At 49.9% G+C, this 15,159-nt stretch overlaps 1 protein-coding gene across 1 annotated transcript in view; it reads left to right on the top strand.

Moving 5' to 3' along the window:
* LOC147092828 (atypical kinase COQ8A, mitochondrial-like) overlaps positions 1-15,159 on the top strand; it is a 57,750-nt gene that overhangs the window by 4,749 nt on the left and 37,842 nt on the right. The window contains exons 2-3 of the mRNA XM_085975697.1: positions 1,625-1,691; positions 4,870-4,947. Coding sequence (XP_085831823.1) covers positions 1,625-1,691; positions 4,870-4,947 — 145 coding nt within the window. The remainder of the gene's footprint in view (positions 1-1,624; positions 1,692-4,869; positions 4,948-15,159) is intronic.

The following is a 15,159-nucleotide window of genomic DNA, read 5'->3' on the forward strand; positions in this document are numbered from 1 at the left end:
GATACAGAGTAAAGCTCCCTCTACACTGTCCCATCAAACACTCCCAGGGCAGGTACAGCACAGTTAGATACAGAGTAAAGCTCCCTCTACACTGTCCCATCAAACACTCCCAGGGCAGGTACAGCACGGGTTAGATACATAGGTAAAGCTCCCTCTACACTGTCCCATCAAACACTCCCAGGGCAGGTACAGCACATGTTAGATACAGAGTAAAGCTCCCTTTACACTGTCCCATCAAACACTCCCAGGCAGGTACAGCACGGGTTAGATACAGAGTAAAGCTCCCTCTACACTGTCCCATCAAACACTCCCAGGTCAGGTACAGCACGGGTTAGATACAGAGTAAAGCTCCCTCTACACTGTCCCATCAAACACTCCCAGGTCAGGTACAGCACGGGTTAGATACAGAGTAAAGCTCCCTCTACACTGTCCCATCAAATACTCCAGGGCAGGTACAGCAAGGGTTAGATACAGAGTAAAGCTCCCTCGACACTGTCCATCAAACACTCCCAGGTCAGGTACAGCACGGGTTAGATACAGAGTAAAGCTCCCTCTACACTGTCCCATCAAATACTCCCAGGGCAGGTACAGCATGGGTTAGATACAGAGTAAAGCTCCCTCTACACTGTCCCATCAAACACTCCCAGGGCAGGTACAGCACATGTTAGATACAGAGTAAAGCTCCCTTTACACTGTCCCATCAAACACTCCCAGGGCAGGGACAGCACGGGTTAGATACAGAGTAAAGCTCCCTCTACACTGTCCCATCAAACACTCCCAGGTCAGGTACAGAATGGGTTAGATACAGAGTAAAGCTCCCTCTACACTGTCCATTAAACACTCCCAGGGCAGGTACAGCACGGGTTAGATACAGAGTAAAGCTCCTCTACACTGTCCCATCAAACACTCCCAGGTCAGGTACAGAATGGGTTAGATACAGAGTAAAGCTCCCTCTACACTGTCCCATCAAACACTCCAGGTCAGGTACAGAATGGGTTAGATACAGAGTAAAGCTCCCTCTGCACTGTCCCATCAAACACTCCCAGGGCAGGTGGGGGATGGGGTGGGTGTGGGGTGGGTTGGGGTGGGGATGGGGTGGGTGTGGGGTGGGGTTGGGGTGGGGATGGGGTGGGGTGGGGGATGGGGTGGGGTTGGGGTGGGGATGGGGTGGGTGTGGGGTGGGGTTGGGGTGGGGATGGGGTGGGGTGGGGTTGGGGTGGGGATGGGGTGGGTGTGGGGTGGGGTTGGGGTGGGGATGGGGTGGGTGTGGGGTGGGGTTGGGGTGGGGATGGGGTGGGGTGGGGGATGGGGTGGGGTGGGGTGGGGTTGGGGTGGGGGATGGGGTGGGGTGGGGGATGGGGTGGGTGTGGGGTGGGGAATGGGGTTGGGTTGGGGGATGGGGTGGGGCTGGGTGTGGGGTTGGGGTGGGGGATGGGGTGGGGGTGGATGGTTTGGGATGGGGTGGGGGATGGACGGTTTGGGATGGGGTGGGGGATGGATGGTTTGGGATGGGGGTGGGGGATGGATGGTTTGGGATTAGGTGGGGGGTGGGGAATGGGGGGTGGGGGTGGAGATGGGGGTGGGTTTATTCTGTGTGTTACAGTCTGATTTCGTTTTGCTTTAGCTGAATCATAAAGCGCGAGAACTGAAAGTACCGACAACGCGACTCGAGCGATTGGCCAATTTTGGAGGTAGGTGCTGGCGAGATATTTAACAGTGATGTGTGGTTCTGTGTGTGTGTGTGTGTGTGTGTGTGTGTGTGTGTGTGTACACTTGTGCATGTGTGTGAGAGTTTGAGTGTCTGTGGTATGTCACTGTCTGTCTCTATCTGCCTGCCTCTCCTGCTCTGTTTGTTTCTATTGACCCCTCTCTCTCTCTGTCTCACTCTCTCTCTCTTTCTCTGTCTTTCTCTGTCTCACTCTCTCTGTCTGTCTCTCTCTCTCTCTCTGTGTCTCTCTCTCTCTCTGTGTCTGTCAGTCTGTCTCTCTCTCTGTCTCACTCTCTCTCTTTCTCTGTCTCTCTCTCTGTGGCTCTCTCTGTCTCACTCTGTCTCACTCTCTGTCTGTCTCACTCTCTCTCTCTTTATGTTTCTCTCTCTCTCTCTCTCTTTGTCTGTCTCACTCTCTCTCTTTCTCTCTCCCTCTCTCGCTTTCTCTCTGTCACTCTCACTCTCTGTCTCTCTCTCTCTGTGTCTCTCACTCTCTGTCTCTCACTCTCTGTCTCTCTCTCGCCCCCTCTCTCTTTCTCACTCTCTGTCTCTCTCTCTCTGTCTCTCGCTCTCTCTGTGTCTTTGAATATCTCTCACTCTCTGTCTCTCTCTCGCCCCCTCTCTCTGCCTCTCTCTTTCTCACTCTCTCTCTCTCTCTCTCTGTGTCTCTCACTCTCTGTCTCTCTCACTCTCTGTCTCTCTCTTGCCCCCTCTCTCTGCCTCTCTCTCTCTCACTCTCTGTCTCTCTCTCTCTGTGTCTCTCTCACTCTCTGTCTCTCTCTCGCCCCCTCTCTCTGCCTCTCTCTCTCTCACTCTCTGTCTCTCTCTCTCTGTGTCTCTCTCACTCTCTGTCTCTCTCTCGCCCCCTCTCTCTGCCTCTCTCTCTCTCACTCTCTGTCTCTCTCTCTCTGTGTCTCTCTCACTCTCTGTCTCTCTCTCGCCCCCTCTCTCTGCCTCTCTCTCTCTCACTCTCTGTCTCTCTCTCTCTGTGTCTCTCTCACTCTCTGTCTCTCTCTCGCCCCCTCTCTCTGCCTCTCTCTCTCTCACTCTCTGTCTCTCTCTCGCCCCCTCACTCTGCCTCTCTCTCTCTCACTCTCTGTCTCTCTCTCGCCCCCTCTCTCTGCCTCTCTCTTTCTCACTCTCTCTCTCTCTCTGTCTCTCGCTCTCACCGTGTCTTTAAATATGTCTCACTCTCAGTCTCTTGCTCTCTCCCTCACTCTTTGTCTGTCTCACTCTCTCTCTTTCTCTCTCTGTCTCTCTCACTTTCTCTCTCACTCTCTTTCTCCCTCTCTCTGTCGCTCTCACTCTCTCGCTTTCTCTCTGTCTCTTTCTCTCTGTCTCTCACTCTCTGTCTCTCACTCTCTGTCTCTCTCACTCTGTCTCTCTCACTCTCTGTCTCTCTCTCGCTCCCTCTCTCTGCCTCTTTCTTTCTCACTCTGTGTCTCTCTCACTCTGTGTCTCTCTCTCTGTCTCTCACTCTCTCCATGCCTTTGACTATCTCTCACTCTCTGTCTCTTTCTCTCTCTCTCTCACTCTTTGTCTGTCTCACTCTCTTTCTCTCTCTGTTTCTCTCACTCTCTCACTCTCTTTCTCCCTCTCTCCTTCTCTCTGTCGCTCTCACTCTCTCGCTTTCTCTGTCCCTCTCTCTGGCTCTCACTCTCTATCTCTCTCACTGTCTGTCTCTCTCTCTCTCTCCCTCGTTCTGTCTCTCCCTCTCTCCGGTAGGAATTGAATTGCTTACTATTCCATACAGCGGACGATCACCCGATGCCTCATTAGACGCGAGGACTGTCACAGTCCCAGCAGACACGACAAAGGCCCCTCAGTCATTTAATGACCTGCTGATGTGTTTGTCGCTTGTTTGGAACTGTCCCAGATTAATTTGGTTTGTCAGGTACTGGCTAATGATTTCAAATCACAGACACAGACCCCTGTCCCATCACCGTGTGGGGGAATCACAGACACAGACCCCCGTCCCATCACCGTGTGGGGGAATCACAGACACAGACCCCCGTCCCAATACTGTGTGTGTGGGGGAATCACAGACACAGACCCCCGTCTCATCACCGTGTGGGGGGAATCACAGACACAGACCCCCGTCTCATCACCGTGTGGGGGGAATCACAGACACAGACCCCCGTCCCAATACTGTGTGTGTGGGGGAATCACAGACACAGACCCCCGTCCCATCACCGTGTGTGTGTGAGGGAATCACAGACACAGACCCCCATCCCATTACTGTGTGTGTGGGGAATCACAGACACAGACCCCCGTCAAATCACTGTGTGTGTGTGTGGGGGGGAATCACAGACACAGACCCCCGTCCCATCACTGTGTGTGTGTGAGGGAACCACAGACACAGACCCCCGTCCCATCACCGTGTGGAGGAATCACAGACACAGACCCCCGTCCCATCACCTTGTGGGGGTATCACAGACACAGACCCCCGTCCCATCACTGTGTGGGGGAATCACAGACACAGACCCCTGTCCCATCACTGTGTGTGTGTGGGGGAATCACAGACACAGACCGCCGTCCCATCACCGTGTGTGTGGGGGAATCACAGATACAGACCCCCATCCCATCACTGTGTGGGGGAATCACAGACACAGACCCCTGTCCCATCACTGTGTGTGTGTGTGGGGGAATCACAGACACAGACCCCCGACCCATCACTGTGTGGGGGAATCACAGACACAGACCGCCGTCCCATCACTGTGTGTGTGGGGGAATCACAGACACAGACCGCCATCCCATCACTGTGTGTGTGGGGGAATCACAGACACAGACCCCCGTCCTATCACCGTGTGTGTGGGGGAATCACAGACACAGACCCCTGTCCCATCACTGTGTGTGTGTGGGGGAATCACAGACACAGACCCCCATCCCATCACCGTGTGTGTGGGGGGAATCACAGACACAGATCCCCGTCCTATCACTGTGTGTGTGGGGGAATCACAGACACAGACCCCTGTCCCATCACTGTGTGTGTGAGGGAATCAGAGACACAGACCCCTGTCCCATCACTCTGTGTGTGGGGGAATCACAGATACAGACCCCCGTTCCATCACTGTGTGTGTGTGGGCGTTAGTCGTGCCCCGATCGTAGTGTCTGTCCCACTCAATGCTGTAACCAGGGTCTGATGTTGATGTTTCCCCCAGGACTAGCGATCAGAGTTGGAATCGGTACGCTGGTGGAAGCTGCGAGAAAGACTTTCAGCGCAGAGAGCAGATCACAGGGTGAGTGCAGCACTGACAGATACACCCTTCTACGACTCAGTGGGCTGTTAATAAATATCTGTTGTGTTCACTGGGTGGAAACCGTCCTGTGTTTCAGAGTCGGAAGTGCCCGTAGGGACCGGTCCCGCTTGAGGGTAGAGAGCTCAGGCAACAGTGGGTGGGCCGAAGGATAGGAACCCCACCTCAGTCTGTGCAGGGTCACTCACTGTGTAACTGCACAGAGTCACTGTTTATTCAGCAGGGTAAGGATCACTCACTGTGTAACTGTACAGAGTCACTGTTTATTCAGGGTAAGGGTCACTCACTGTGTAACTGTACAGAGTCACTGTTTATTCAGGGTAAGGGTCACTCACTGTGTAACTGCACAGAGTCACTGTTTATTCAGCAGGGTAAGGGTCACTCACTGTGTAACTGTACAGAGTCACTGTTTATTCAGGGTAAGGGTCACTCGCTGTGTAACTGTACAGAGTCACTGTTTATTCAGGGTAAGGGTCACTCTCTGTGTAACTGTACAGAGTCACTGTTTATTCAGGGTAAGGGTCACTCGCTGTGTAACTGTACAGAGTCACTGTTTATTCAGGGTAAGGGTCACTCACTGTGTAACCGTACAGAGTCACTGTTTATTCAGGGTAAGGGTCACTCACTGGTTAACTGTACAGTGTCACTGTTTATTCAGCAGGGTAAGGATCACTCTCTGTGTAACTGTACAGAGTCACTGTTTATTCAGCAGGGTAAGGGTCACTCACTGGTTAACTGTACAGTGTCACTGTTTATTCAGCAGGGTAAGGATCACTCACTGTGTAACTGTACAGAGTCACTGTTTATTCAGGGTAAGGGTCACTCACTGTAACTGTACAGAGTCACTGTTTATTCAGGGTAAGGGTCACTCACTGTGTAACTGCACAGAGTCACTGTTTATTCAGCAGGGTAAGGATCACTCACTGTGTAACTGTACAGAGTCACTGTTTATTCAGGGTAAGGGTCACTCACTGTGTAACTGTACAGAGTCACTGTTTATTCAGGGTAAGGGTCACTCACTGTGTAACTGCACAGAGTCACTGTTTATTCAGCAGGGTAAGGGTCACTCACTGTGTAACTGTACAGAGTCACTGTTTATTCAGGGTAAGGGTCACTCGCTGTGTAACTGTACAGAGTCACTGTTTATTCAGGGTAAGGGTCACTCTCTGTGTAACTGTACAGAGTCACTGTTTATTCAGGGTAAGGGTCACTCGCTGTGTAACTGTACAGAGTCACTGTTTATTCAGGGTAAGGGTCACTCACTGTGTAACCGTACAGAGTCACTGTTTATTCAGGGTAAGGGTCACTCACTGGTTAACTGTACAGTGTCACTGTTTATTCAGCAGGGTAAGGATCACTCTCTGTGTAACTGTACAGAGTCACTGTTTATTCAGCAGGGTAAGGGTCACTCACTGGTTAACTGTACAGTGTCACTGTTTATTCAGCAGGGTAAGGATCACTCACTGTGTAACTGTACAGAGTCACTGTTTATTCAGGGTAAGGGTCACTCACTGTAACTGTACAGAGTCACTGTTTATTCAGGGTAAGGGTCACTCACTGTGTAACTGTACAGAGTCACTGTTTATTCAGCAGGGTAAGGGTCACTCACTGTGTAACTGTACAGAGTCACTGTTTATTCAGGGTAAGGGTCACTCGCTGTGTAACTGTACAGTCACTGTTTATTCAGGGTAAGGGTCACTCACTGTGTAACTGTACAGAGTCACTGTTTATTCAGGGTAAGGATCACTCACTGTAACTGTACAGAGTCACTGTTTATTCAGCAGGGTAAGGATCACTCACTGTGTAACTGTACAGAGTCACTGTTTATTCAGGGTAAGGGTCACTCACTGTAACTGTACAGAGTCACTGTTTATTCAGCAGGGTAAGGATCACTCACTGTGTAAGTGTACAGAGTCACTGTTTATTCAGCAGGGTAAGGATCCCAGAGTGAGTGCCGGCCTCTTTTACAAGCTGCTGGTCGACTTCCTACTCGGGATAGGGCGGGAAGCAAGCTTCTGACCTGCAGAAAGTTGGGAGGCCCACGGCCTAAAGTGAGTCTGGGGAAGGGGCTTCGAAGCTTGGCCTCCATCCTCGGGATTACTAGTCCAGTATCATAACCACAACACTACCTAACGGCCTTTGACACAACTGATTTCTGACTGAAATAACAACAGAAAACGATGGAAAAACTCAGCAGGCCAGGGCAGCATCCGTGGAGAGAGAAACAGAGTTAACGTTTCAGGTCGAAGACCCTTCGTCAGAACTGGGAAAAGCTGGAGATGTAACAGATATTAAGCAGGTGTGGAGACAGGAGGGGAGGAAGGAATATACTGTGCTTTTGTAAGAGGCAGGAAAGATAAAATGTTGCAACAGGGAATGGCAAAATCATACAGCATGAAAAATGGGGGCAGGGGTTATAGTTTGAAATTTGTTGAACTCAATGTTGAGTCCAGACGGCTGTAAAGTGCCTAATTGAAAGATGATGTGCTGTTCCTCGAGCTTACGTTGAGCTGCTTTGGAATAATGTAATAGGCTGAGGACAGAGAGATTAGAGTGGGAGTGATTTTATTTTATCTTTCCTACCTCTTACAAAAGCACAGATTGTTCCTTCAATTCCTCCCCCCCCCCCGCCGTCCCCCCCACCTCTGCATCTGCTTAATATCTGTTACATCTCCAGCTTTTCCCAGTTCTGATGAAGGATCCCAGACCTGAAACGTTAACTCTGTTTCTCTCTCCACGGATGCTGCCTAGCCTGCTGAGTTTTTCCAGCGTTTTCTGTTGTTACTTCAGATTTCCAGTGTAGTAACCTGGGAGGTTATGAGTAACCTGATCCACCAGGTGGTGCTGTGGCAATTGGTCTCCTGAGTTAAGTCTGGTCTGTACTGGTTGTACTCTTTGTTTTTGCTGCCTCATGGCAGAAGCTTTTATGTGCAAGTGTTGATTAAACCATGTTACGGAGTTAACCTGTGTCCGTCTCCATCTATGGCCACCTCAAGATACCACATCCAGCATCTGCAGTATTTTGCTATTGATTTCTGACTGGGCTTTCTAGAAATTTCTAAAATGTAAACCGAACGCCGAAAGGTCCACGTTTGTGCTTCTTGAACTGAAGATTTCATCAGCAGCAAAGCAAGTGTCAGATCTCCTGCCCTGTTGTGTATGTACCTTTAAGAGAGAACTGTTTTACAGCTCCTGTATACTGTAGTACCGGCAGTGACCACACCTGTATGTAAAGCCGGAGCAGGCTTCTGTACTTCAGTCTTGAGACTACTCTACTCCAGTAACCACCTGTTGATTGTTAAGTTACAGTCTCCGTGTAGTTATTGGAAAACATCCTATTTAAAGAATCACGGATCTAACAGTGGCGACGAGGTTGATTCGAATCTGCCTGCAACTCTGCATTTCCCGTCGAGGAGTCGCTCCGGGAGGACGGTGGAAGAAAGTCGAGGCCAGAAGCACGGGCGTCGACCACAAGCAACCACCCAGTCATCCGGCAGCAAGTCAACATTGCAGGAGTGGCTGTTGAGAGCCGGGCTTGGTTCCCCAGCCACGACGATCCAGCAACAGACTGGCAACAGGTGCAGCGCACACCTTTCCCGGACAGCGGTGGCGGGAGCCGACCGACGGCGTAGAAAAGCCGAGCAGCGTCGACGGGGTAAGAGAGAGGGTGAAGCGCACAGGGCGCGGCCAGGGGTTAAACGACCGAGCGGCGTCGAGGACAAACGAGCAGAGAGAGAGAGAGAGGGTAAAGCAGCAGCCGGGTTCAGGACCGAGCTACGGCAACGGGAAAGGCGCACAGGAGAACGCGCAGAGCACAGCCAGGGCTCAAGGGCTGAACCGCGTCTGCGGGGAGCAGAAGGGAGAGCGCGGGAGACGCTATTGAGCCGCGGAGAAGAAGGGAGAGCGCGGGAGACGCCATTTTTAGAAGCCACAGCGGAGAAGAAGGGCGAGCGCGGGAAGGAAGGAAAGCGCGGGAGACGCCATTTTGTTCCAGCGGAGAAGAAAGGAGAGCGCAGGAGATGCCATTTAGACAGTTAAACTACACCCAGGGATGGCGAAGAGTGGCAGTATCACGGCGTTCGACAATGAAGTCGAAGATTGGGCGACATGTGGAATGTATTGAGGTGTACTGCAGGGCGAATGAAGTGCTAGATGCTAGGAAAGCACTGGTTTTGTTAAATTCCATGGGTGCAAAAACTTATGGCTTACTGCGAAACCTGATAACCCCAGAGAAGCCCGTGGAGAAGAATTTCAAAAGCACAGTAGAAATCCTACAGGACCACTTAAGCCCCACACCGCTGCTGATAGCAGAAAGATTTAAGTTCCACAAAAGGAACCAGCATAAAGACGGAAGTAATGCTGAGTACTTAACGGAACTGCGCAAGTTATCGAAACACTGCCAGTTTGGAGCGAGTCTATCAGATACATTAAGGGACAAGTTTGTGTGTGGGCTTCAAAGTGAAGGAACCCAGAAACGGCTTCTATCAGAAAAGGATCTTACGCTGGACAAAAAATCAAAATCAAATCAACTTTTATTGTCATTGTTAGTGCACAAGTGCAGTACAACGAAATGTAGGCTTGCGGCTCCCGAGAGTGTACATTTAGATTAAGACATTTAAACATTCAACATACATTTGGCTTGTAATACATTAACATAAACATAACCATAATAAAGTGCATTGGCAGATGTGCAGGCTTTAGAGTTTATTTGTGGAGTTCAGTAGGATGACAGCCCTGGGAAAGAAGCTGTTCCTAAATCTGGTCGTTCGGGTGCGAATGTATCTGTAGCGTCTCCCAGATGGCAGGAGGGCGAACAGACTGTGGCTGGGGTGGGTAGGGTCTTTGATGATGGACCGTGACCTCCGTAAACAGCGTTTCTGGTATATGTGCTCTATGGTCGGTAGCCGGGTGCCGGTAATGCGTTGGGCAGTTTTGACTACCCGCTGCAGGGCTTTCCGGTCATAGTAGCTACAGCTGCCATACCATACTGTGATACAGTTCGTCAGGATGCTCTCTATTGTGCAGCGGTAAAAGTTAGAGAGGATCAGGGGTGACAGGTTACATCCCTTCAGCCTCCTTAGGAAATATAGGCGCTGCTGGGTGTAGTGTATGTAACCTGTACTACCTTAAGAGGATACCTTAAGGTGAAGGACTACTTTTTGATGGCTCCTGTACATTGTAGTACCGGTGGTGACCACACCGGTATATAAACCCTGCGGAGCAAAGTGTATCTCAGTTCAGCCCTGACCCTCAATCACTAAAGACCTGTTTACTTACTTCTGTAGTCTGTGTCCTGTTATTCAGTATAACTGCATTTGAAAACACAGACTCAACAGTGGCGACGAGTCTGATCTTACCTAGCGGCAGTTTTGCATCAAAGGAAGCTTCGTCCTCAGAAACGGGTGTCGAACAAGGGCATCCGCCCTCAACATCCTGCTGAGCACTGCATCGCACGGGAGGCCATCGGGAACCCGGGTTGGGTTCTGGCCACGAAGTCAAACATCAGTGAGCATCCCTTCGACGACAGCGGCGGGTAAGCCCGATCGAGCGGCACGGGGGGGGAAGTCGGCCGAGTTGTCAGTGGGAGAAGGGGAGGGAAAACGACGAAAAGGGCGGAGAACACGACCGCAGCCGGTGTCAGGGGCCGGACTGCAATCGGGGCAGAGACGCACAGCAGCCAGAAAAGCGTTTATGGCCACAAGGACCGTGGGAGCGGCGGGGAACAAGAGCAGCAACGCAGGGGAAAATAAAGGACCGCTGGGAGGCGTGGACGGCAACAGCGCGGGAATCGCCATTTTGAGTCGGCGGGGGAAGAAGACAAGCGCGGGAAAAGCCGCCAAGCGCGGGAAAAGCCGCCATCTTAAATAAAAAAATAAAATAATAATAATATCCGAAGGGAAAGGAGAAACTCAGCAAGGATGCCAAAAACGGGTAACATCACTGCTTTTGATAACGATTTGGAAGATTGGGCCACTTATGTGGAACGCATCGAAGTTTACTGTACAACGAATGAGGTACCGGATGATAAGAAAGCACTAACCCTATTAAACTCGATGGGTGCGAAGACGTACGGGTTATTAAGGAACCTTGTAACCCCAGACAAACTGGTAGGGAAGAGTTTCGTGGATATTGTTACTATCCTACAGGAGCATTTAAACCCCACGCCGCTGCTGATAGCGGAATGATTTAAATTCTACAAAAGAATTCAACTTAAAGAAGAAAGCAACGCTGAATTCCTAACAGAACTGCGCAAGTTATCAAAGTACTGCCAGTTCGGAACAGGACTAGCAGACGCACTGAGAGATAAGTTTGTGTGTGGGCTCCTAAGGGAAGGAACCCAGAAGCGACTGCTAGAGGAAAAGGACCTTACGCTGGACAAAGCTTTCAGCATTGCAGCATCCCACGAGGCAGCAGCACGGGGCGCTGCAGAAATACAGCAAAGGCCATTGGAATTCAGCACCAATGAAATGGCATTGGGCGCAGTAAAGTGCTATCGTTGTGGAAGGACAACGCATGACCAGAACCAGTGCTGGTTCAAAGACAAAGAATGCAGGCAATGTGGCAAACTTGGTCACATAGCGAGAGTATGCCGGTCAGGAAAGAAGACCAGCAGCAAAAGGTCACCGCAGGAGAAGTACAAAAAAGTACACAAGGTGACAGAGAACAGTTCGGAGGAACAGAAGACGGATTCAGACTCCAGCAGTAAGGAACTGGGTTGTCTGATAATACATAATGTGGGTAACACAGCAGACCACCAAACTATCTGGGTTATGCTTCGGATAGCAGGAGTCCAAGTGAAGATGGAATTGGACACTGGGTCGGCATTAACGGTCATGAATAAGCATGATTATAAAAGGTTATTCTCGCACATTCCCCTGAGGGATACGGAGGTTGTATTGAAAACATACACGGGGCAAATGGTATACCACAAAGGAAAGATAAAAGTAAATGTGGTCTACAACGGTAAAGAAAGTCAGAAAATGGACTTGTATGTGTTACCTGATGGAGGTCCGCCACTACTGGGACGGGAATGGATCCGGAGAATAAATGTGGACTGGCATTCCATACAAGCACTGACTGTAGATGCCTGTAAGGAGGACGACGTCAAACCTAAATGACTGTCCAAAATCTTAGACGATGCTAAGGAGGTGTTCCAACAGGGACTTGGAACACTGAAAGGAATTACGGCAACCATCAAGGTTGAAGAACATGCAAACCCAAAATTTTTCAAAGCCAGACCGATGCCTTATGCGATACGACCTGCTGTGGAAGCAGAGCTGGAAGGGCTAGAACGTTCAGGGGTACTGTCCAAGGTGGACTGGAGCGAATGGGCTACACCCATTGTTCCTGTCATGAAGCTTTCGTTGAGCAACAAGCCAGGGGAACCTGGGAAGGTTCGCATCTGTGGCGATTTCAAGATCACTGTTAATCCGGTTCTTCACACGGTGCAATATCCGCTTCTGCGGATTGAAGATATCTTCGCTTCGCTGTCTAGCGGGAAACACTTCACCAAGATAGACCTGGCGCAGGCGTACCTACAGATGGAAGTTGATGAAGCGTCACGTCAGTATCTCACGATCAACACACATAAGGGCTTATATCGGTATAATAGACTGGTTTTTGGAGTGGCATCGGCTTCAGCAATTTGGCAAAGGGCCATGGAGCAGGTATTGCAGAGAATCCCAGGCACACAATGCTACCTGGATGACATCCTGATTACAGGAGATAACGATAAGGATCACCTCGCAAATTTGGAGCAGGTGCTCATCAGATTGAAAGAATATGGGCTCAGAGTTAATCGCCAGAAACGCGAGTTCTTTCAAAAGTGAATCTCGTACTGCGGCCACGTCATTGACCAGGAGGGGCTCCATAAGTCACCTGACAAGATCGAAGCTGTTGTAAGAGCTCCTGCACCGGAAAATGTATCCCAGTTGAGGTTGTTCCTTGGGTTGGTTAACTATTACCACAAGTTTCTGCCAAATTTATCCACGGTGTTACACCCGCTAAACACTCTTTTGCAAATGGGAATACCATGGAAGTGGAGCGATGATTGTAAGCAGGCTTTTCAAAAGAGCAAGGCACTGATCACCTCTAAGGAAGTGTTGGCTCACTTTAACCCAACACTGCCTATTCGCTTAGCTTGTGATGCTTCTCCATATGGTATCGGGGCAGTGCTCTCACATAAGTTTCCAGATGGCTCGGAAAGGCCAGTCGCTTTTGCATCCAGATCATTGACCTCCGCTGAGCGCAACTATGCTCAGATAGATAGGGAGGCTCTCAGCCTCGTGTGGGGAGTTAAGAAATTTAACCATTACCTGCAAGGCCAAAAGTTTACGCTGCTGACAGATCACCAGCCGTTGGTTTCCATTTTCAACCCTAAGAAGGGTGTTCCGGTAATGACGGCGCAGAGGCTTCAGAGATGGTCCCTTTTCCTAGGGGCACATCAATATAATATTGAATTCAAAGGTACAAAGCAACATGGTAATGCTGATGGGCTGTCGCGCCTGCCACTACCTACAGCGGAAGAGGCACAGGCAGTTGACCCTGTCGAGATATTTCACTCGACCATCATCGAATGCTTACCAGTCACCAATGCGGGTATTGAGAGAGAGACCCGAAATGACCCGACACTGTCTCGGGTCTACGACTTGACAGTGAAGGGATGGCCAGCACATGGCGAACCACTGTTACCAGCATTCTCAGCCAGACGAGAACAGCTGTCCGTATGTCAAGGAACATTGATGTATGGAACAAGGATGATTATTCCTCCTAAATTAAGGGAGAGAGTTCTGAAAGAATTGCATGAAGGTCATCTGGGGGGAGTCAAGATGAAAAGCCTTGCTAGGGCTTATGTGTGGTGGCCAGGTATCGACAAACAAATAGAGGATCTGACTAAAAGCTGCTCAGGGTGCCAAAAAGTTCAAAATGCACCTCCAATTGCACCGCTGCATCCGTGGGAATGGCCTTCAGCCCCATGGCAACGTGTGCATATCGACTTTGCAGGTCCATTCATGGATTCCATGTTTTTGATAGCAGTAGACGCACATTCTAAATGGCCAGAAGTGATTAAGATGTCGACCACTACCTCTGAGAAGACGATCGCAGTTCTAAGAACCATATTTGCAAGGAACGGGTTGCCGGAGCAAATATGTTCAGACAACGGACCACAGTTCGTGTCAGAAGAATTCCAGAAATTCATGAAAAAGAATGGGGTGAAACACTATACATCTGCCCCATATCATCCTGCTACAAATGGGTTGGCCAAGAGATTTGTACAAACGTTCAAAAAGGCGATAAAGGCCATGAGTGAAGACCATATTCCACTACAACACAAGGTGGACAATTTCCTGATGGCGTATCGAAACGCCACGCATGCAGTGACAAATCAAAGCCCTGCCATAATGTTCTATAACAGAAGGTTGCGGTCCCGGTTGGATTTGTTAAAACCAAATGTGCGACGGGAAGTCAAAAACAAGCAATTCCAGCATGTAAATAACAAGGCCACTCGTAGTTTTGAAATAGGACAACCAGTGTTGGCCAGGGACTGTAGGAATGATAAATGGCAACCTGGAACAATTAGTGCACGACAAGGACCCTTGATGTACACGGTAGACGTTGGAGAGAACGTAATACGACGTCATGCTGACCAACTTGTGGAATCGAGAACAAGGGTCGACCCCATGTCTACGGCAGAGACACCAGTTGAAGAACTTATTGAGCCTGTAGCATCTACCTCAGACTCGAACATATTGGATGATGTTAAATCCATAGGAGATCAAGTGGATGAGTCACCCCAGCAACGCGAACCAGAGACCCCTGAAAGGCGTTATCCGGGCCGGATCAGGAGGCCTCCTCAGAGACTGAATCTTTGAACAGTTCTTGTGTGTCAATTGTATATATGTTATCCATGTAATGTTTAATTTGGGGTGTACACTGTTAAGCTAAAAGGGGAGGAATTGTAGTGTATGTAACCTGTACTACCTTAAGAGGATACCTTAAGGTGAAGGACTACTTTTTGATGGCTCCTGTACATTGTAGTACCGGTGGTGACCACACCGGTATATAAACCCTGCGGAGCAAAGTGTATCTCAGTTCAGCCCTGACCCTCAATCACTAAAGACCTGTTTACTTACTTCTGTAGTCTGTGTCCTGTTATTCAGTATAACTGCATTTGAAAACACAGACTCAACACTG

The sequence above is a fragment of the Somniosus microcephalus genome, unplaced genomic scaffold (assembly GCF_052327205.1).
Source record: "Somniosus microcephalus isolate GS21.2 unplaced genomic scaffold, FLI_Smic_1.0 unresolved_chr2, whole genome shotgun sequence".
NCBI lineage: Eukaryota > Metazoa > Chordata > Chondrichthyes > Squaliformes > Somniosidae > Somniosus > Somniosus microcephalus.